General features: G+C 51.5%; 1 protein-coding gene across 2 annotated transcripts; it reads left to right on the top strand.

The window, feature by feature from the left end:
* Positions 1–384: 384 nt before the first annotated feature.
* On the top strand, positions 385–21,116 carry PTPN22 (protein tyrosine phosphatase non-receptor type 22). Of its 2 annotated transcripts, none has more exons than XM_068159431.1 (21): positions 385–520; positions 3,296–3,404; positions 4,097–4,173; positions 5,375–5,470; positions 6,177–6,215; positions 6,553–6,624; positions 6,703–6,762; positions 7,171–7,313; positions 7,808–7,874; positions 8,639–8,716; positions 9,238–9,330; positions 10,651–10,727; positions 11,512–12,269; positions 13,237–13,323; positions 13,465–13,595; positions 15,183–15,210; positions 15,631–15,711; positions 16,980–17,086; positions 17,732–17,762; positions 18,494–18,571; positions 20,223–21,116. In XM_068159431.1, exons 1-21 carry the CDS (start codon positions 434–436, stop codon positions 20,285–20,287), a joined length of 2,364 nt encoding a protein of 787 aa, XP_068015532.1. In that variant the 5' UTR covers positions 385–433; the 3' UTR covers positions 20,288–21,116. The 2 variants fall into 2 exon arrangements, with proteins under 2 accessions (XP_068015532.1, XP_068015533.1); XM_068159432.1 differs by having other exon boundaries at positions 13,240–13,323.
* The last annotated feature ends 248 nt before the right edge of the window (positions 21,117–21,364 follow it).

The following is a 21,364-nucleotide window of genomic DNA, read 5'->3' on the forward strand; positions in this document are numbered from 1 at the left end:
AACTATCAGCAAACTGGACTGGCTGAGGGTCCACTTTGTCCCTTCCTCCAGATCATTGATGGAATATGTTGACCAAGACTGGTCCCTGGGGACCACCACGCTCAAGCTCCAGACCTCCAACTGTGCAGAGATCCAAGGCAGGGCATGCCAGGGGCATGCAGTGCCCATGGGGCTGGGGCAGTTCTGCCCCTCTGGGTGCTGCCTGCCCTTGCTCTGTGTGGGTTTCAAAGGAGGCGCCAGGGCCCCGGGCTGTGAGGTTTGCTTTGCTGTTGGGCCACAGCCTCTGTTACACACCAAGTTCCTTCGGGACTGGTGATGAAGTCAGAAAACCACAGCCCGCAGCAGTGCTCTCCGGGCTGGTGCTTTCCGCTGGGGCATGCACTTGACATGTCCGCTCCCAGGGGCAGGCCAGCCACGCTTGGGCTCCAGCAGCATGGACCAAAGGGAGATTCTGCTGCAAAACCTGGAAAGGGCCCAAGGCAAGAAGCTCAACCGAGAAGAGTTTGTGGAGGAGTTTTTGGTGAGTGCTCTCTGGGGTTTGGTTGATTTTAGAGGGGACTGCTCAGTCACTTCTCAATGGGGAGGTGATCTGAACGGGACAAGGCTCTCTATGAATTTTACAGCAGAAAGAGGCAGCAGCTAGCTGGGATAAAAGGAATGCACAGACAGAGGAGCAATTTCATAGCTTGTGTTCAAAGTAAAACTGTTTGCTTTTTAAATAATTGTCTAAGTGCTTCCTGTTTTCTGCTGTGCAAACGTGCCCGGCGGGACACGGTTTCACTTTGCCCGGCGATACCCAGGGAATGTGGAGCCACTGCCCCTCTGCCCTTGCAGCCCCTTCCACTTGAGCCTCCTGTGTTCCCAGCAGGGAGCTCCAGCTGACACTGGACAGAGTTTTATTTTTACTTTATTTTCTCTTTTCCTTTTTATTTTTCTCCTTTCTCCTCTCCCTCTCCTCTTCCTCTCCTCTCCTCTCCCTCTCCTGAGTCTCCTCTCCTGAGTCTCCTGAGTCTCCTCTCCTGAGTCTCCTGAGTCTCCTCTCCTCTCCTGAGTCTCCTCTCGTCTCCTCTCCTGAGTCTCCTGAGTCTCCTCTCCTGAGTCTCCTGAGTCTCCTCTCCTGAGTCTATTCTCCTGAGTCTCTTCTCCTCTCGTCTCCTCTCCTGAGTCTCCTCTCCTGAGTCCCCTCCTCTCCCTCTCCCTCTCCTCTCTTTCTTCAATAGAACCCCCTCCCCTGGTGCCAGCAGCAGCATAGGGAGCAGAAGTCCAGAGAAATTCCCTGTGGACCTGAGACTGCTCCCTCTCTCCACACACTGGGGACAATGTCCATGGTGCAAGGAGGCAGTGCTTTGAGCAGCTGGAGGAGCCATGCCTCCAGGGTCCAGCACTGTGCTGGGTTACAGGGAAGGGTTGGGGCATCCATCACCAATCAGTGCAAGTGTTCTATGTCCAGCAGCACTTCTGGGCCCTCCTGGAGATTAACTTCTTGCTCCCCCAGGGGAAAGCTAGCAAAAAGCACTGATGGCTCCCACCATCTTCTGCACTCAGCAGGGTCTAGCTGGCTGAATCTGTGCAGTGCCCTGATCTGTGATCTCTCTGACATCTTTTATTTGTTTGGGTGGCAGGGCTGAGTCTTAGATGGCCTTGTAGTTACAGATGATGGCTGCTGATGGATCAGATAGAGAAAGTTTGCTCTGGCAGGGTCTCTGGGCTGCTTTGAGGAGAAAAGGCATCCCCCAGCTTTAGCAGACATACAGAAGGGTAAAACTGGCACATCTGTAAGATCTGAGACGTCTCAAACACCAGAACAACCACTGACCCCAGGCTTCTCCTAGGGAAGGGTAGTGGTCTCCAGGAAAGGTGTGGGGGTTGGTTCCCTAGGAGTCTCCACCAGATCCAGCCCTACTTCATCCTACCAGTGAAGCCTGGCACTTCAAACACTTGGGAAAAGCTTAGTGCTAGGTTTCCAGGTGTCTGGGTCAGAGGGAAGTGATTCATCTGGGCCTGCAGTGACAGTCTGTTGTTCCATGGAACAAAATGCTGTCATAGGCTGCCACATTTCCCCTCTGCTGTGCTGAGACTGGGCCATGCTCGGGCTGTCCAAGGGCTGCGTTTAGCAGCCAAAGGTACCATTCGCTGTTGGACCAAACTGGCAGGTGGAAGTGGCCAAGGCCACGTTTCCTCCTGGGCTGGCCAGAGATCTTCCCAGGATGGCTTGAGCTGATGGCCACTCGTGCAGATGTGGAAGCCTTGACAGGCAGTTGTGATGGTTCTGCATTCCCAAACTCGGCAGAAAAAGTTGATGCTATTTCTCCACCCTAACACCTCCCCTCTCTGGGTGAACAAGGTTTGTAAGTGCAGATCATGGTAGTGCTACTGGAAATGCCTGTGTAGTCTCACAGCCAGTTTGACCCTCCCTGCTTACACTTGCTCTCACATGCAGGCTTTCCAGGCAGGCTCTGTGCTATTGCTAAGGGGCTGCTTGGCTTGGTCAAGCACATCTGAGCTACAGAGCCCTCCAGCTCCTGGTGTGGCCCTTTGGCAAAAATCATCATTCTAGAGTTTCATGTGAGCTGGCCTCAAAGGGCATTGAGTCCCAGCAGGGGCTTTTCCAGAGCAGGCTGCAGTCAGGGGAGTTTGGAGCTCTCCTGCAGCTGCTGAAAGACAATTCTGTGCTCTGGCAGGAAAAGATGCTCGAACTCTGCAAGAATGCTGCAGCTTTACCCTGGAAATGAAAGAGATGAGAGATCCATACCCCTCAGGGTCTACCCTAGAACTCCTCCTTTCTCTGTCATTGTGCATGCAGCTACTTAGCTCCAATTGCTTGTTCTCCTCCAGAGGCTTGAGCATCACTGTTTGCAGCTACAGGTGGGAATGTCTTTACCAACGTGAGAAAACCCAGTGGGTTTATGAGTCTTTTCTGATATCGCTTGTTAAAGCTGGTTTATCATTGCTGCTGCTCTTATCTGGGTGCCATCAATACTGAGAATGGTTCCCCTGTGTTCCACTTGTGAGAGCAATGCTCCATGTGCTCTATAAAAACATCCTACGTGCCCCAGCCTCGTGTGGGCACAGCCTCACCACACACTTTCCATTTTTCAGAAGCCTCTGCTGGGGCTCTTGGGTGCTTCTTTCTCTACACAGAGCACCTTGAGAAAAGCCACTCAGGAAAGAATTAGTGGTGCAGACCCTGCTTTGTGGTGGAGAACCTGACCCCCTAGAGCCTGTCACACAGAGTCTCTAGGAGTGTGTTTTATGTAGCACATGTGCTGTAATTTGTTCCACTCTTTCGTCCCAGAAGCTGAAAAGGCAGTCAACGAAGTACAGGTCGGATAAAATCTACCCTACAGCAGCATCTGAGCATCCAGAGAACATCAAGAAGAACAGATACAAGGACATCTTGCCCTGTAGGTTGGAAATGGCTCGTGTTCCTAATCAACCTTTTGTCCTAGCTCCAGCCTGTTCTCAGCCTCCAGCAGCCACCTGCACTGCTGCTTGCTGGGGAGCACATCCCAGGCTGCAGCTGGCCTTGAGTTCTGCTCTTCAGTCTTAGGTCTTTGCCTCTGACTGCTGCAGTGTGTGCTCTGGAAGGCTTTGGCACATGTCTTCTACAGACAGAACCTCTATTCAGTAGGAAACACATCCTCTAATGATTGTCCCAGCAAGCTATCTGGGTAACATTGCAACCCCATTTCCCATGGCCTTACAGAGAGTGCTTTGATGGACAAAACACCTCCAGGTAGTGGACTACAGGCAAAACCTGCAGAGCTTTAAAAAATCTAAAACTCTAAGCCACAGCCCTCATTTGAGCCTGTAAGATGGAGTGCAGGATGATTTTAGGCTTGGCTTGCTCCATGGTCAGAGGAGGCTGGCATTGCACTGGGGCTGTGGCAGCACCTCCCCACTGAAGGACAGCTGGCAGCTCCATGCAGGGCTTTCAGGGGGTGCAGGAGGAGGTGTTAGCTCCCTGCCCAGCCACTCATCTGCTCTGGCATGAGCTCTCTGATGTATCACCTCCTCCAAAGCACATTGTGCTGCTGTCTGAGGAGCTCAGCTACCATGAGACAAACAGTAACTGCTACTTCTCTTGTGCCTGCAGTTGACCACAGCAGAGTGGAGCTGTCCCTGATTACATCAGATGCAGATTCTCATTACATCAACGCCAACTTCATCAAGGTACTGCCTCTCATGGTGTTTTGCTGTGCAACTGTTAGCACTGCCTGCTTGAATTGCATGAGGAGGAACAGGTCCTGTGGCTCTGGTGAGCAAAAGGACTGTGCTGTAGTTTCTGGGCTGTGCTCAAGAAGAGCTGAGGTAATGAACCTCCAGTGATGGTGACTCCACCACCTCCCTGGACAGCCCATTCCAATGGGCAATCACTCTTTCTATGAAGAACTTCTTCCTAATGTCCAGCCTAAACCTCCCCTGGTGCAGCTTGAGACTGTGTCCTCTTGTTCTGGTGCTGCTTGCCTGGGAGAAGAGACCAACCCCCACCTGGCTACAACCTCCCTTCAGGTAGTTGTAGACAGCAATAAGGTCTGCCCTGAGCCTCCTCTTCTTCAGGCTAAGCAACCCCAGCTCCCTCAGCTTCTCCTCGTAAGGCTTTGATCAGGGAGACCTTTGGAAACAGCACAGCACAGAGGCACCAGGCTATGGGCAAGAGACGTGTGATGGTGTTGGGGCAGGTGGTGGAACAGTTTGTGGCTCACAGCCCTAACTTCCTCAGCAGTGTTAGTGCCTTTGGTGGGTGACAGTGGCCAGAACTGTCTTGCCTGAAACCAGTGCAGAGGCAGGAAGCCTTGCACTGCAGCACAGCTGAGACCCACCACAGCAGAGAGCAACAGCACAGGTCAACACAGGCTGCTTCTCCATCAGGAGCTGCACTTATCTGGGGACTCTCCTGTGTTCATGACCCTACTTGGATGGAGAGAGAGAGAGAGTGAATAGAGGTTTCCTTCAATCTCCATCACAATGACTGAGGGCTCTGTGTGACCTGTCTGCAGAAGAGCAGACTCCCACAAGGAGGTCATGGCTCATTATCTGGCCAACAGCTGCAGATGTGCAGCTGCATACTGCAGAGCTGGATCAGCTCTTGCAACACCGCCTCGAAGCTCCCAAGGGCACTGCAAGAACTGGTGGTCTCTGAGAGCAGATTTCACCCCAAGCCCAGCTCCATGACATGGGTTTGCCTTTAGGAAGTTTGCACATCATTGGTTTCTGGTGACCCAAGTTAATGTAGGTGCCTAAATTTTAACTAAAAATAAGCCTCTGTGATGGGCTCATTGGATGGAAGGGAGATTCACAAAGAGGAATGACTTTATTTCTGCTAGTGAACTAAGCAAAGATGCCTCCATGTCTGATCTGAATCTTGTTTTAGGGTGTCTATGGGCCAAGAGCATACATTGCAACCCAGGGGCCTCTCCCCACTACTGTCACTGACTTTTGGAGGATGATTTGGGAGTATAAAGTCCTGGTAAGGTGCAGATTTGTATCTCTTTCATGTTTTAAAATGAAAAGTTGTCTGTACAGCCAGTCAGAGTCCTTTTTGGCTGAGCAGACAGTGGGAGTGCCAGGATGATGTGTGTCCCCTTCTTCCTTCCCATGAGCCCCCTCTATGCTTGTGCTGAGCTAGGAGTCTGCTTGTGGCTGTCTCTGCACTCACACTTTGAGTGGGAAAGGTATCACAGTATCACAGTATAACTTAGGTTGGGAAGGACCTCGAGGATCATCGAGTCCAACCTATCAACACAGACCCCATGACTAGACCATGGCACCAAGTGCCACGTCCAGTCCCCTCTTGAACGCCTCCAGGGACGATGACTCAACCACCTCCCTGGGCAACCTGTTCCAATGACGAATGACTCGCTCGGTGAAGAATTTCCTCCTCACCTCGAGTCTAAACCTCCCCTGGCGCAGCTTGAGACTGTGTCCCCTTGTTCTGGTGCTGGTTGCCTGGGAGAAGAGGCCAACCCCTTCCTGGCTACAACCACCTTTCAGGTCCTCATGCTGGGGCTGTGGGTGAGATCCCAAGTTTGATTTGCCCAGTGGCCCAGGACCCAGGGAACAGCAGCCCTCAGAACATCCCCTTGATGACAAATGCCTGCCGGGGATGAGCTCGCTTTTGCTGCCTGGATATGAAACTTGTGCTCAGCCTTTTCTAATGAAATTTCTCTCTGCAGGTTGTAGTCATGGCTTGCATGGAATTTGAAATGGGAAAGGTGAGTAACATCTCAAAGATGGCCTCTGCCATGACACTGCCAGGGCAGGGAGGGGGGAGATGCAGGATTTTCTCAAATCTCCTCAGTGGCAGTGAGTTTGGTAGGAGCTGTTTCCTGAGCCTCCAGCTGCAGACTCTTAAATAGTTCCTAGCAGCACAGCTACCTCCTTGGGAGAGCAAAACCAGCAGTAGTGGCTCCAGAGAACGGGAGGCTGGTGCCGGCCAGCTGCAAGAGCTGAACTTCCTCCCAGCGTGAGATTTGCCCTGCAAAGTGAGAGAGGAGCCAGTGTGGGTGGGCTGGTGGTGAATAACCCAAGCTGTCCTGCTCCTCTCCGCAGAAGAAATGCGAGCGCTACTGGGCAGAGGTGGCGAAGCCTGCCCTGCGCCGTGGCCCTTTCTCCATCGCCTGTGTGAGTACCTCTGCCAGCACTGCCACACAGCACCTGTGGCACCCACAGCAAAGGTGACTCTGACTTCTTGTTCTGCAGGAAGCTGAAGAGCAGAGAAATGAGTACGTGATCAGGACTTTAAAGGTGACCCTGAATGAGGTAAGCGGGGAAGGGCAAGACAGGAAACGTGAATCGCTCAGCTCTGTCAGGCAAGCCATGGCAGCACACTTTGTGCAGACAATTTGTGCTGCTCAGCCCATTAGTTTAGATTGGAAGGTAGCTGAAGGAGCAAAGCAAGGTAAAAATTAACTCCAGACACAATTTCTGAAGCTGTCAGTTGTGGCAAGTCAGACCCTGGGTAAAGTGAGGCCAACACAGGTGACGTTAGGGATGTAATAAAACATCAAGGAGAGCTGCAAGCTGCACCTCAAACCTTTGCTTACCAACACGGAAGGGCACTGGATCTGGCTGCAGCATGCCAGCTTCCCCTAGCCATGCTGATATCCCAGTCTGTGCCTGTGGTAGCTGCAGCAGCATCCCCTTGCCAGTGCCCATCTCCTTTTGCAGGAAACCCGGACTGTCCACCAGTTCCACTATAGGAACTGGCCAGACCATGACATCCCCTCATCCATTGACCCCATCCTGGAGCTCACCAGTGAGATTCGCTGCTACCAGCCTGATGACAACGTCCCTCTCTGCATCCACTGCAGGTAGGTGAGCTGGTCACAGTGGGGTAGGGCTGCTGGGTCCCCCCCAGCTCTCAATTCCCAGCACAAGCCTGCAGCCAAGCTCCTCTCCTTAGGAAGTCCTGAGACAAAGGTATCCTCTGAGGACAGCCATGCTAGTGTGGCTGGGTGGCAGGAAAGGAGATGGGTAGCAGCATGCCAGAAGTAGCACATGTAATTAAGGGACCACCAGCAGTGGGCATGACCACGTGTGGGCTGGGAGTCACTACAGGAGGACTGAGGTCTGTGGGCAGCAGCAGCAGATGTGCCCTCCAGCCTGCAGCAGAGCTGTGGGAAGGCAGAACTTTATGAGGGGTGGGTGAAGCCGCAGCAAGAGCAGGAAGGCTGTTGTGTGCCTCTGCAGCGTGGGAGGGGAGGGTGACAGGTGGCTGAGGACCTTTCTCAGATACCCTTGGCAAAAAATACAGTGTGCCCAGCCTCTGACCTCTGCTAGCAACCTGCTGTGACTGTCTTTGCAGTGCTGGCTGCGGGAGGACAGGAGTCATCTGTGCCATCGACTACACCCAGAAGCTGCTGAGGGATGGAGTGAGTGTCAACGCAGTCACTGAGGCTACCTGTGTGCTCTCTGGCTCTTCCTTGTCTTCTCTGAACCCTCACTCTCCCTTTCACCCCAGATTATTTCAGATGGCCAAACCACTGATACTCTATTGCCAGTTTGTGCTGCTTCTCTCTATTTAAGCTCTGCAGCATCTACGTGCTCACCATTGCCATTGCTCCCTCCCCACCTCAGCGTGAAGAGCTCCTGATGCTTGTACCAACAAGACTGAGCCCTGCCTCTGGCAGGACCTTCCAGTCAGGAAGCCTGGCTCTATGCTGCCCTTCAGCCTTCAATAGAACTTTACTAATTCTACCTGTCTCTTTGCACTGAAGCATCAGAATGCAGTGTTTCCAAACCAACACCTTGCTCTGCTCTGGCTCTTCCACAAAAACGCAGGTGAAGCCATCCCTGGCCTTGGGGCACTCAGAGCAGCAGCTGCTTTTCTGTGGTGCAGCTTCTCTGAACCTACAGTTCTGGGAGTCAGGGACCTGTCCTTTGTGTTGCTCACAGCTGCTACCAGAGCTGCTCTCCAACTGGCATTTTTTCTGTGGAGTGCCAGACAGGAGGGAGGAGGCAACCTGGCTCCTTAATAACAACACAGCACTTTCAGCAGGTCCTTTGTTAAAAATCCTTTCAGTAACAGTCTCAAATTCCCAACACTGCTCTAAGCCACATCACAACTTGGAAGCTGCTTGGAACTGAACCTTTTCTTAAAGTTTTATTTTACATTTTATCTTCTCTTTCTTGCAAGATTGTTCCAGTGAACTTCAGTATTTTCAGTCTGATCCAGGAGATGCGCACGCAGAGGCCTTGCATCGTGCAGACCAAGGTATGCTGGGGAAATGTCCCCAACTGCTAGAGCCTCCACCCTGGGACTGCAGCCTTCCCCAGAGGGGTTTGCAGAAAGGGAGACACAGAGCAGTTGTGCTGCAGGGAACTGGGGCATGTAGATGTCCTGCGAGGTCTCTTCTCGGAACAGAAGAACGACTTTGCAGGAAGGACTTTGGCAGCTGACTTGCAGACAGCTGGGGCAGTGTAGTGCTTGCAGTCTGATTTATCAAATGCCTGCCCTGTGAAACAAGGCACTGTCCAGGAAATAAACTGGGAACTCTTCTCAGCCAAGACAGACTGAAGAGGAAGCTCAATGCAGAACAGCATTTGTGCACCCAGAAAAAACCAAACCCTCAGCCTGACCCCCTTGAAAGCTGTGGCTTCTACTTCTTCTGAGAATTTCCCCTGCCAATGGACCAGGAAGCAGCAGTTTCTCTCAGGGGTTCTGGATTTGGGTACCAGGAGAACATGCACAGGTATGCAGGTGCTGGCTCTCACTCTGTTTTGTCTGGGATGCAGGAGCAGTACGAGCTGGTGTATGATGCAGTGATTGAGCTCTTCAAAAGGCAGATTAAAGCACTTGATGACCGGGCAGATTCTGCTCCTTCACAGGTAAAAGACCCCAGGCTAGATGCACTGCCTCTTGCAGCCTCTGGCACTCAAACTCTATCCTCTGCTGCAGACCTGGAATGAATCCTCGTGTTTTCTGCTACCTTTGATGGTCAAATTAACCCATGAGAATCCAGCTCTGCCCTTGAATTTGGCTCCATGAATTTGGCCCCAAGCGAGAGCTGAATTTCCTTCAGCCTCAAAGCCATTTTCTATGCACTTTTAGAACTGTTTACTTTTTACAGTAGTGGCTGTTCCCACGTGGATGTGCCAGGGAAACCTGTCTTCATGGAGTGCTTGTGAGCAACAGTGACTCTTGGTGTGGGTTGGGAAGCCTGGGTGCACCAAGTGGAACAGCCAGAAGCATTAGTCGGCAACCTGGTGGTATTCCAGCCAGGTAATTAACATCACAGCTTGGCTGTGGGAGAGAGCAGCCTAAAATAGCTTGTGAAAAACATGGCAAAGTCTTTCAGGTCTGATACACCTCTGAGGAAAACCAATGTGGTGCTGATATGAAGTTGGATATGAACAGGAACATAAGGGAAAAAAAAAGAAAAACCCAAGGTTAAGCTTTTCTTTTCTCTTGATGTTCTTCTGTGGGTGCTGGCATGAACCTTACCTTTGCTGGGCAGCTGTTTGCCATCTGGCTGAGGTAAACACTCTGCCTTTCCCAGGCAAGGGCTGAAAGCTGACTGTGAGCTTACTCTGTCAGAAGCTTTTGCCTAAAGACTTGAGAAAAGGGACTTGTGCCTCAGTTTTGCCATAGAATTTACAGGATGCTTCAAGCCAGAGCTGAATGAGAATAGAGCTGGAAAGAGTCCCTCTGTGTCTTGTGGGCAGTTTGTGAGCAAAGGAGATGCAAGAGGAGGTGACACACAGGGCAGGAAACCGTTCAAGTCCGGATGTGGTTTTGTAGCTGCTGGCCAAACTTTTCGCCCACCTAATCCTTGCTGCCCTCTGGCACGGTGGGTGGTCTGTGCTGAAGTGTCACACCTGAAACCTGTGCCTGAGCAGCCAGGCTGAATGCCCTCCTGGGCTCCTGAAGCAGAGCTGTCCATGCAGGTTTTGCAGGTGTTTGACAGCTGGGTGGTTGTACAGCTCACTGTGCTCTCATTTCAAATAGGTGCTGACAGGAATTGCTTTTCAGGAGGTTCTGTTCTCAGCTTTCAGCTCCAACTCGGTGTTGTCAAGTTGGTGTTTGTCATTTCCAACCTGTATCAATAATTAAAAGCATTTGGCACAAATTCCAGCTCCTGAAATAGCATGGTTGTGTTCTTTGCACCCTTCCCCCTTGCTCCTAACTCTAAACTTTTCTTTCTCTAGGTACCATCAAGGCATTCAGGAGCCAAGCCTCTTCTGACCCTGGTGGATGACATTTATTCGCTGCAATTAGTGAGCTGGTGAGGCCATGGCACAGGTCCCCCCGGCTTAGCACTTTCAAACACCCACATGATCTCAGGAAGATGCATTTTTCACGTGTGCTTTGTGACACAGTTCTGGTTGGATGTTGCATTTCAGTTAGCAGCAGGATGTGCAGCCTCTCTAGAGCCCCACTTTACTCTCGCGTTCTTTTTCCTAACGTAATTCCTGCTCTTCTCACTGCTGTGTCTCTGAGACTGAGTCTTAGCCTCTTCCCTGCATGCCACTACCTCGTCCCCTCCTCTGCCCTTGGGTCTGTTTCTGCTGGGCTTCCGTAGAGCTTCACACAGGAACTGGGCAGTATAGGAAAAGGTTTGCACACGTGGAGACAATCTCAGCCCTCCCTGGAGCTGTGCACCCCACAGGATGTCCCCAGACTGGTGCCATCTGTCACCTGCATTCTGGGACCTCTTGCTGTAGGAACAGCAAGCCTGAGAAAGTCCAACTTCCCAGCACAGGCAGTGTGGGGTCTTTCTGTGGACATGTCTTGGTTCCAGTGTTTGCTTTCCACAAAGGATTCCTTTTTATTTTGGCACAGTCTGCACTGAGGGTGCAGTTTGCCTGTCTTCTATGCTCACTGTTCAACAGTGTTCAACTGGGGCATCAGGGTGCTCAGTCCTTCCCTGTGCTCCCTGCCTGAGGCTGAACCAGGCACTGTGTTCCTGATTCTGCTCTTGGGGGCAATGCTTGGGGCTTCATTAGCAGCTAACAGCAATTTCTGAGTACTAGACAGATTTGACTTCACATCAGGGTGCTTTATTGCAGCTCAGAGCAGGAGGAACAGGATGTGCACCAACATCTTCCTCGGGCAGTACAAAGCAAAGTGTCCCTGGCCTCGCCGGCTGCCCTGGACACACACACCAGCTCCAGCCATGGTGTCCCTGCCATCAGGCAGGCAATCTCCTTTGGAGCTCTGAACTTCAGCAGCTGCAGGAAGGCAGCTGCTGCTGCTGAGAGGTGGGATGATGGCAATGCTCTTCAGAAACACCACAGCCTGGAGTTCAGCAGCATCTCTCCTGAGCTGCTGAGTCCGGAGCCGAAGCGAGCAGGCAGGAGAGGGCCTGGTGGCAGAGTGCCCCTGACACGGACTGCATCGACACCGTTTGTGCTGGCACAGTGGGAAGCATGCCAGGAGTGGGATGGAAGGGATGCAAAGCCTGCTTGGAGTTCACAGCTGCCAAACACCTGTCACCCAAGCTTTCAGATGAAGAAGGAGGAGGGATTTTCCCCTCTTGTGAGGAACTACTCAAGCCCAGAAGAGAATGACCCCCCACACAGCAAGAACCATGGGCAATGTTCTCACCCTTACTGCTGGTCAGCAGAAGACCCTTACTTCTCTCCCCTCTCTCCAGATGACTCTGAGGCCCCAGTGTTTGCCAAGTGCTTTGTGGAAGGGCAGGATGCTCTTCCCTCTCCTTCTGCTGTCCATGCCCCTCTGCAGCCTGCCGTGGCCAGCTCCTCACTGCCCAGCCCCGTGTCCCACCATGCTCCTCCACTGAAAGATGAGAGGACTTCTTCCCAGAGTAAGTGGTGCTGCACTGGGTCAAGCTGGGCTTGTGGATTGTGGCATGCTGGAGGCAGTGGCGAGCATTGGCTTTTGGTGTCCAGGCAGGGCTGTAGCTGCTCCTCAGGGCTTGTGCTCCCATGGGAGCTGAGGGAGCAGTTGGTTTCATCCTCATGCTTGTTCCATCCTGCCTTAAATTTTCCCCACAAAAATAAACAGCATTTTTAGCACAGCATAATTTTGGGTTTTGCATGACCCAGCTGCTCTGATGCCTGGGTCACCTCAGAGCCACGCTCACAGGAAGACAGGGGCTGGTGCTGATCAGTTCTTAAAAGAGGCTGCTCTAAGAAGCATACAGAAAGCTCCCAGAAAGGGTTTTCTCTAAGGATCTAGTTCCAAGGTCAAACCCTAGTCATTTCTGTAGAGTGCCATGCAGGGAGGTGCTGATATCCCATCAGGACTGGGAGAATCAGGACTTCAACATTATTGTTTTGCCCAGATCTGTAACCTTAAAGCCATCACCTGCCACATGAAGAAGGCAGAATTACTCCTTGGTGTGGTCAGTCCTGCTCCAGTCAGATATTTCCCATTGTCTGCAGCTTTGGCATTTGATCAGCTTTGTCCTGCTCTTGCCCTTCAAGGTTCAATGCCACAAAAGCAATCTGGAGGCTCTTGGAAGTTGCAGGAGTTGCAGCAGGAGCTGTGCAGTTACAGCACCACTTGGCTGAGTGCTGGGAGTGTGCTCGTCACTGCCTCTGCAGTGGGAATTCTGCTGCTGGTGCTGCTGGAAGTCTGCCCTCAGGGCCAGGTGGCTAGCAGCCTGTGAACTGGTGCTGAGCACTACTTGGATTGTTAACTGGTTTAGAGGTGTTTAACCAACACCTTTGGTGTGCAAATGGGCAAGAGCAGCCAGCTCTGAGTCCCTAGAGAGGTCTGCAGTCCTGCTGTGCTCTGCCGTGTGGCTAATCTGTTCCTGTCTTCCCAAGCAGCCACCCTGCCCCAGACAGAGGATGAGGATCCTCCACCCCTGCCCGAGCGAACCCCAGAGTCCTTCATTGTCCCCAGTGAGTCTGGTAGGTGCATCTCCCAGAGCAGGGACTGAGAAGTGCTCTGAGGGCTCTTCCCACGGTTGTGTGGTGTCAGAGCACCTGGCTGTGCCTCTGCTCTGGCTGCCTGGGATGAGAAATGACCTCCTTTGTGTTCGTCGTTTCTAGGGCAATTTCCTCTGGCTGCTTCTGATTTCCAGCTTCCAGCCAGCAGTACAAATATCAGAACCTCCCTGGAGTGGAGTGGGGAGTCTCACTCAAAGGTGTTTAATGACTCGGTGAGACTGAGACCATGTAAGGTAAGTGGCTTTTTATCTCTTCTCCAGCACTACCACTGTGCCACTTTCCTCATCGTGTTTCCTCCTGTGAAAAACACTCTTTGAGGGACTTCTCATAAGGGTGTCCAGCAACAGGACAAGGAGAAATGGTTTGAAACTGAGGGAGAGCAGGTTTAGCCTGGATCCTAGGAAGAAGTTTCATAGTTTCATAGTTTCATTCAGGGTTGGAAGGGACCACAAGGATCATCTAGTTCCAACCCCCCTGCCATGGGCAGGGACACCCCACACTAGATCAGGCTGGACAGAGCCTCATCCAGCCTGCTCTTAAACACCCCCAGGGACGGGGCCTTGACCACCTCCCTGGACAGCACATTCCAGGGTTTCACCACTCTCATGGTGAAGAACCTCCTCCTCACATCTAGCCTGAATCTCCCCACCTCCAGCTTCATTCCATTCCCCCTAGTTCTATCACTACCTGAGATCCTGAGAAGTCCTTCCCCAGCCTTCCTGTAGCCCCCTTCAGATACTGAAAGGCCACAATGAGGTCACCTTGGAGCCTTCTCTTCTGCAGACTGAACAGCCCCAACTCCTTCAGTCTGTCCTCACAGGAGAGGTGCTCCAGCCCTCTGCTCATCCTTGTGGCCCTTCTCTGGACACCTTCCAGCACCTCCACATCCCTCTTGTAATAGGGGCTCCAGAACTGGACACAGTACTCCAGGTGGGGTCTCACCAGGGCTGAGTAGAGGGGGAGGATCACCTCCCTCGACCTGCTGGCCACACTTCTCCTGATGCAGCCCAGGATCTGATTGGCTTTGCGGGCTGCAAGTGCACACTGAGAGCTCATGTTGAGCTTTTTGTCCACTAGCACCCCCAAGTCTCTCTCCTCAGGGCTACTTTCCAGCCAGTCACTGCCCAGCCTGTATCTGTGCCTGGGATTGCCTCGACCCAGATGCAGAAGTTCTTCAGTACAAGGGTGGTGAGACTCTGGAAGAGGCTGCCTAGGGAGACTCTGGATGCCTCCTCCCTTGGGGTGTTCAAGGCCAGGTTGGATGTCTTGAGCAGCTGAGTCTAGTTGAGAGGTGTCCCTGCCCATGGTGGGAAGATTGGAGTAGATGATCTCTGAGAACCCTTCCAACCTAAGCCTTTCTGTGAGTCTTTGATTTTGGTTACTGCCTGCCTTCCACAAAATATTTCAGGGATCAGGACTGGGAGGAAAATGTGGTCTCTGTCAAGCTCCTCCTTCTCAATACCTACTTTACTCCAAACATTGTTTTTTTGGGGGGGGTTCTAAATCCAACACAAGGGAGTAAAAATATTGCTGCTATTTAGATAAGGATAATGGCAGGAAGTCAGTAGTAGCTGAGGTTCTCACCTCCCCGTGGAACAGACAGGAGCTGAACAAAATGTTCAGCATCACTTGATCACCACACAGTTGAATCACTGCTTTGTAAAGTGAAACAATCAGGTGTAAGCCTATCTTCTACTACCTGAGCATGGAGCTGTGTGTGGCAGGAGCTTAGCACAAAGAATCATTTCCTCCTCTGTGTGCAAGAGAAAGCCTTTTGGTTGGAGGAATTTTAAATGCCCTCTTTGTGTTTTTCTTTCCAGAGTGTGAAGCTTTGGAGCCCACAAACAGGTACGAGTTTAATGCTGGGATGAACTCTCTTTGGAACCGCGTCTGCTTTTTCCTGAGGCTGCTTTACCATACTTAGTAAATGTCTTTAGGGTGTGTGCTCAGTCCAATGGAAGTGTCCTGTTGCTAAATAGTTCTGCAACTATACCTTTCTGAGCAGAAGCAGACAGCTCTGTAGGCAGTGAACTGACTGCTTGATGTTTCCTAATGAGCTCTTGCCTCACCCTGTCCATGAGGCTGCTCGTGGCAGCTTTCTCAGGCTGAGGATTGTCACATCTTGTGCTGCGATGTTGTGTGTGTCCTTTGAGACCACTGAGCTGTGCTGCTTAGAGAGCTGAGGCCCTCTCAGTGAACTGGTATATATATATATATATTTATTTCTCTAAAACTAGGTAACCAACTCCTTTGTCTTTGCTTTCTTAGAGACAGCTCGGGATCGCTCTAACTCTCCTCCCCCGCTTCCTGCAAGAACCCCGGAGTCATTTGTTCTTGCTGAGGCAGCAAGTAAGTGATGAGTTATTTTCTCAGCACATAACTGAGATTTTGTGCTTACACCTAGGTCATGGCCCATTTGTTCAAAGCATTACCAACAGTGGTGCTTCAGGACTTAACTGTGGGGGAAGTTCAGCAGATATAAAGGAAGTAAACAACCCCAGGCAGTGCTACAGGCTGGGGTCAGAGTGGCTGAGAGCGGCCAGGCAGAAAGGGACCTGAGGGTACTGGTTGATAGTAGGCTGAACATGAGCCAGCAGTGTGCCCAGGTGGCCAAGAAGGCCAATGGCATCCTGGCCTGTGTCAGGAACATTGTGGCCATCAGGAGCAGGGAGGTCATTCTGCCCTGTGCTCAGCACCGGTTAGGCCACACTTTGAGTCCTGTGTCCAGTTCTGGGGTCCACAGTTTAGGAAAGAGTTTGAGTTGCTGGAAGGTGTCCAGAGAAGGGCAATAAAGCTGGGGAGGGGTTTGGAGCACAGCCCTGTGAGGAGAGGCTGAGGGAGCTGGGATTGCTTAGCCTGGAGAAGAGGAGGCTCAGGGGAGACCTTCTTGCTCTCTCCAACTCCCTGAAGGGAGGTTGTAGCCAGGTGGGGGTTGGTCTCTTCTCCCAGGCAACCAGCACCGGAACAAGAGGACACAGTCTCAAGCTGTGCCAGGGGATGTTTAGGCTGGATGTTAGGAAGAAGTTCTTCCCAGAAAGAGAGATTGCCCATTGGAATGTGCTGCCCAGGGAGGTGATGGAGTCACCATCCCTGGAGGTGTTTAGGCAGAGCCTGGATGAGGCACTTGGTGCCATGGTTTAGTTGATTAGATAGTGTTGGGTGATAGGTTGGACTCGATGACCTCAAAGGTCTCTTCCAACCTGGTTAATTCTATTCTATTCTATTCTATTCTATTCTATTCTATTCTATTCTATTCTATTCTATTCTATTCTATTCTATTCTATTCTATTCTATTCTATTCTATTCTATTCTATTCTATTCTATTCTATTCTATTCTATTCTATTCTACTCTATTCTATTCTACTCTACTCTACTCTACCCTACTCTACTCTACCCTACCCTGCCCTACCCTACCCTGCCCTACCCTACCCTACCCTACCCTACCCTACCCTACCCTACCCTACCCTATCCCCAACTGGGGGTCCTGCTGGAGATTTCTAGAAGTGATGCTCTAGAGGGAATAAAAAGCAACACCAAAGTGCTTAGGAAAAAGGGAAAAAAAAAAGTCAGGAGGACTCTCAAATGACCACTGCAAATGTTGTGATGTACCTTCCCAGGTCTGCAGCCTGCTGCAAGGAGACCTACAAGGAGTCCTGCAGGCCTGGAGAACCACAGTTTGGAAACATCGCCCAAAGAGCCTGCAAAATGCTTCAGGAGAAGTAAGGTAAAAGAAACAAGACTAAAGCTAAAAAAGGAGGGGTGAGAAGAGATGGTTTCAACCACAGCTATTCTGGCCTTCTCCCTGCTCCCCTTGTGAAAACTGCCTGCTTTGAGACCACTTGTATTTAGGGCATGGAAACAAGACTAATAAAAACACTCTGTAGAAGTGCACACAAAGGCACAGCTGCACTAAGAGCAGCAACACAGCCATACCCCTCTGAAGGGCCAGGCCTTGGCACTCCCTCCACCCACAGTGCCAGCTCCTCTGGCAAAAAGTGCCTTGAGTGGAGCCTGAACTCTGGTGTAGGACAGACTCTGCTCATCACCAGCCTCCTTTTGTTGGGCCCCTAGTTAGCCGTCACAATGAGCAACTGTAGTTCAGGATGTTAGGGTTGAGCAGAAAAGCATTTGAGGAAAGCAGCAGGAACAAGACAAACTGGAGGCATTTGGGCTGGCTGGAAAAAAGCCAGGCACAAAGTGAATGGTGAAGTTTGCATTTCAGTCTCAGCTGCTGGGCAGGATGCCTCTCGTGAGATGTGGCACGTGTCTATTTGTCAGTGGGTTCTCTTTATTGCAGCAGCTGCTCTGCTGCTTGCTGCTTTTTCTTCCCAACAAGCCTTCTTAGTATTTTTTTTTTTCCCTTCTACAGAGCTTGAAAATACTGAAAAATGTGAGAAAGAGTAAGTCTTCCAGGCCAGTGTGCTCTCTCCCTGATGGCTTTAAGCAAGTATATACAGAAACATGTGGTACTGAATTTCCCAGAGCCTGAACCTGTCAGATGGGAACACCCAGCAGGTCTGCCAGCCTTGGGGCAAGGCTGTGCTGGCCTCTGGAGCACCACTTCATCTGTACAGCAATGGTTCTTTAAGAGCATCCTAAGGATGATGTGGTTCTCCTGTAATGCCCTCTGGTGCCTTGGGGACAGACCCAGTGTGCCCACATCCAAATTCTTCAGGTTATTCCAGCCAGGGTTGTGGGACAAACACTCTAGGACTGGGGGACAGGGTTGTGTGGGGAATGTGAGCCTCATTCTGGGTTCTGCCCAGGCTATTTGGAGCATAAATAAGGAGTTCCTCACCAAGTTCCCTTTGATCTACCAATTAAAATGCTTATCTTGAAAGCAGCACTACTAAAATCTATTCAAAGCACTCCTGAGCAAACACCTTCTCTGCGGGTTGTGCTGCAGTGCCAGCCTCGCTCCCTGCTATGAGCAAATGACACCAAAGCTGGTGGCACCCAGGCTCTGCTTGCTGGAGAGCCCTCACAGCCTGGTGCTGGAGCAGCACTCGTGCCCACTGACAGGGTGCACAGGACACCAAGTGCTCTTCTGTGCCCGAGGCCAGCTCACCACAGAGTCACTACAGCGAGGAGCTGCCCCAGCCTTTACATTCTTTACATTCTTTATTTCTAGGCATGTGTGTTCCACTCTCACTGACAAAACCATCAGAACCTGCCCTGACAAAGCAGTCAAGATCTCTCCTTAACTTTGGTATGTTCCTCCCTTCAAGTTTTGGGGTAAGAGTTAGGTGTTTGCCGAAAGCCTAAACACAGGTCCCGGGCTGGACAAACCTTCCAGATAACACTTAGTAGTTTTTACATAGTCACCACTTTATTTACCAATAGCTGAAAGAACAAGGATGGAAAACACTAAACTGAAGCAAACATTTCTCAGTGTGTGAAGTGCCAGAAGCATGTGCTTGGCTTTCCTGTGTCCAAAGCCTTCATGTGGCGACAGAGCCAGCAACAAGACGAAGCTGTAGCATCACCACTAGGCTGCTGCTTATCACACAGCAGAGGAGAAATCCTGGGGTTTTCCACTTGAAATTCCTCTGCCAGAGTCATTTCTAAGACTAGGCATAAAATCCAGTTATCTTGATATTGATCTATAATGATCAGACGGATACACCCAGGGACTGGTTTGGCACCACTTGACTTACAGCTACAGGATGTTGCTTTTAAGCCTCCTGAAGGGAGGTTGTAGCCAGGAGGGGGTTGGTCTCTTCTCCCGGGCAACCAGCACCAGAACAAGAGGACACAGTCTCAAGCTGTGCCAGGGGAGGTTTAGGCTGGAGGTTAGGAAGAAACTCTACACAGAGAGAATGGGCTGCCTGGGGAGGTGGTGGAGTCACCATCATTGGAGGTATTTAGGAGGAAACTTGATAGGGTGCTTGGTTTCATGGTTTAGTTGATTAGGTGGTGTTGGATAATAGGTTGGATGCAATGATCTTGAAGGTCTCTCCTCTCCTCTCCTCTCCTCTCCTCTCCTCTCCTCTCCTCTCCTCTCCTCTCCTCTCCTCTCCTCTCCTCTCCTCTCCTCTCCTCTCCTCTCCTCTCCTCTCCTCTCCTCTCCTCTCCTCTCCTCTCCTCTCCTCTCCTCTCCTCTCCTCTCCTCTCCTCTCCTCTCCTCTCCTCTCCTCTCCTCTCCTCTCCTCTCCTCTCCTCTCCTCTCCTCTCCTCTCCTCTCCTCTCCTCTCCTCTCCTCTCCTCTCCTCTCCTCTCCTCTCCTCTCCTCTCCTCTCCTCTCCTCTCCTCTCCTCTCCTCTCCTCTCCTCTCCTCTCCTCTCCTCTCCTCTCCTCTCCTCTCCTCTCCTCTCCTCTCCTCTCCTCTCCTCTCCTCTCCTCTCCTCTCCTCTCCTCTCCTCTCCTCTCCTCTCCTCTCCTCTCCTCTCCTCTCCTCTCCTCTCCTCTCCTCTCCTCTCCTCTCCTCTCCTCTCCTCTCCTCTCCTCTCCTCTCCTCTCCTCTCCTCTCCTCTCCTCTCCTCTCCTCTCCTCTCCTCTCCTCCCCTCTCCTCCCCTCTCCTCCCCTCCCCTCCCCTCCCCTCCCCTCCCCTCCCCTCCCCTCCCCTCCCCTCCCCTCCCCTCTCCTCTCCTCTCCCCTCCCCTCCCCTCCCCTCCCCTCCCCTCCCCTCCCCTCCCCTCCCCTCCCCTCCCCTCCCCTCCCCTCCTCTCCCCTCCCCTCCCCTCCCCTCCCCTCCCCTCCTCTCCAGTCTCCTCTTGTCTCCTCTCCTCGAGTCTCCTCTCTCCAAGAACTGAAATTCCAAACATTTTCAAACACCCTATTTAGGGCCCTCTCTAACTAACATCCTATCATGGACAGAATGTGTTGCATTTAAAAAAAACCACCAATAATTTCTTTCTAGCCTTTGCAAATCGATTTTTAAAGCCTAAAGGACCAAGAAACCCACCACCAGCATGGGACATTTAGATGTGTTTTGTAAGACTCGGTGCTATGGATTCGTGAAGTCCTTCTGGATGCTCCAAGTGCTCATCCCAGTAAGGTTTCCCTCACAACACATCAAAAGCTGCTGCATTGTTTGTACATCCTTCATCAACTGAACTTTGAAAGTGTCAGGTAGACACTTTCAGGACTTAAAACAGGATGGAGGCTATAACCAGGAGAGATACATACTGGCTTTGGTTTGGAATGTATTCACTTCAAAAGGATGGATTTGAGCTTTCTGAGCTGAGCAGTGTAAACTGGAGATGGGATCCAGTGAAGATGACTGAATGAAGGCAAATAGAACAGACCAAAGCAGAACAGCTCTGGCCTGTGCAGACACAGCCTCTGGAACTTCACCCCCATGTGCAGATCTATTGGAATCCAAAACCTGCACCTCCTTAAATGCTCCTGGGCTAACACAGCCTGGCAGTTACCTGCCTTATTTTTCAGTGAAGTCAGCAAGGGGAGCCAACAACAGACCTTATCTAATTTATATTCCTGTGGCAAATATTTCCCTGTTGTACCAAACCCACCACCAGTAGCCAGGGAAGTGGTGTGGACATCTGCAGGCCTGAGCCTGGGGGAGCAGCACCTTGGGGACTTTGTGCAGCGATGCTGGGCACAGGCTGAGCCCATCCCCATGTGCCAGGCTGGTGGCTGCTATGTTGTGATGCCTCAGTCTCCACCACAACTGTGATGCCAGAACCTACAGCTGGCTTTGGGTGTTCCAATGCTGTAGCTTGGGAAATCATCACGAATTTAACCAATTAAGTGTTTTACGAGGTGAGCAATGCTGTAAAAATAAAGTTTATTGATGGGCCTGCCTGGTTATACTGATGGTCATAGAACAGAATCATGGAACCACAGTCGGGCTTGGGTGGGAAGGAACCTTTAAAGGTCACCTAGTCCAACCCTGCTGCAGTCAGCAGGGACCTCTGCAACCAGAGTAGGTTGGTCAGAGCTCCAAACAAATTGACCTGCAATGGTTCCAGGGACGCAGCATCTACTGCATCTCTGAGCAATCTGGGTCTCACTGCCCTCAGTGTCAAACATTTCTCCCTT

This window comes from Melanerpes formicivorus, unplaced genomic scaffold (genome assembly GCF_026170545.1).
Source record: "Melanerpes formicivorus ecotype bairdi unplaced genomic scaffold, bMelFor1.0.p_v2 SCAF_46, whole genome shotgun sequence".
Lineage (NCBI taxonomy): Eukaryota > Metazoa > Chordata > Aves > Piciformes > Picidae > Melanerpes > Melanerpes formicivorus.

What these genes read in the sequence shown, in the direction of transcription:
- PTPN22 (XM_068159431.1), top strand. Translation starts at nt 434, where the DNA reads ATGGACCAAAGGGAGATTCTGCTGCAAAACCTGGAAAGGGCCCAAGGC. An exon ending in TCAACGCCAACTTCATCAAG is followed by an intron (nt 4,174 to 5,374) that starts GTACTGCCTCTC and finishes ATCTTGTTTTAG; the next exon opens with GGTGTCTATGGGCCAAGAGC. An exon ending in GCCCTTTCTCCATCGCCTGT is followed by an intron (nt 6,625 to 6,702) that starts GTGAGTACCTCT and finishes CTTGTTCTGCAG; the next exon opens with GAAGCTGAAGAGCAGAGAAA.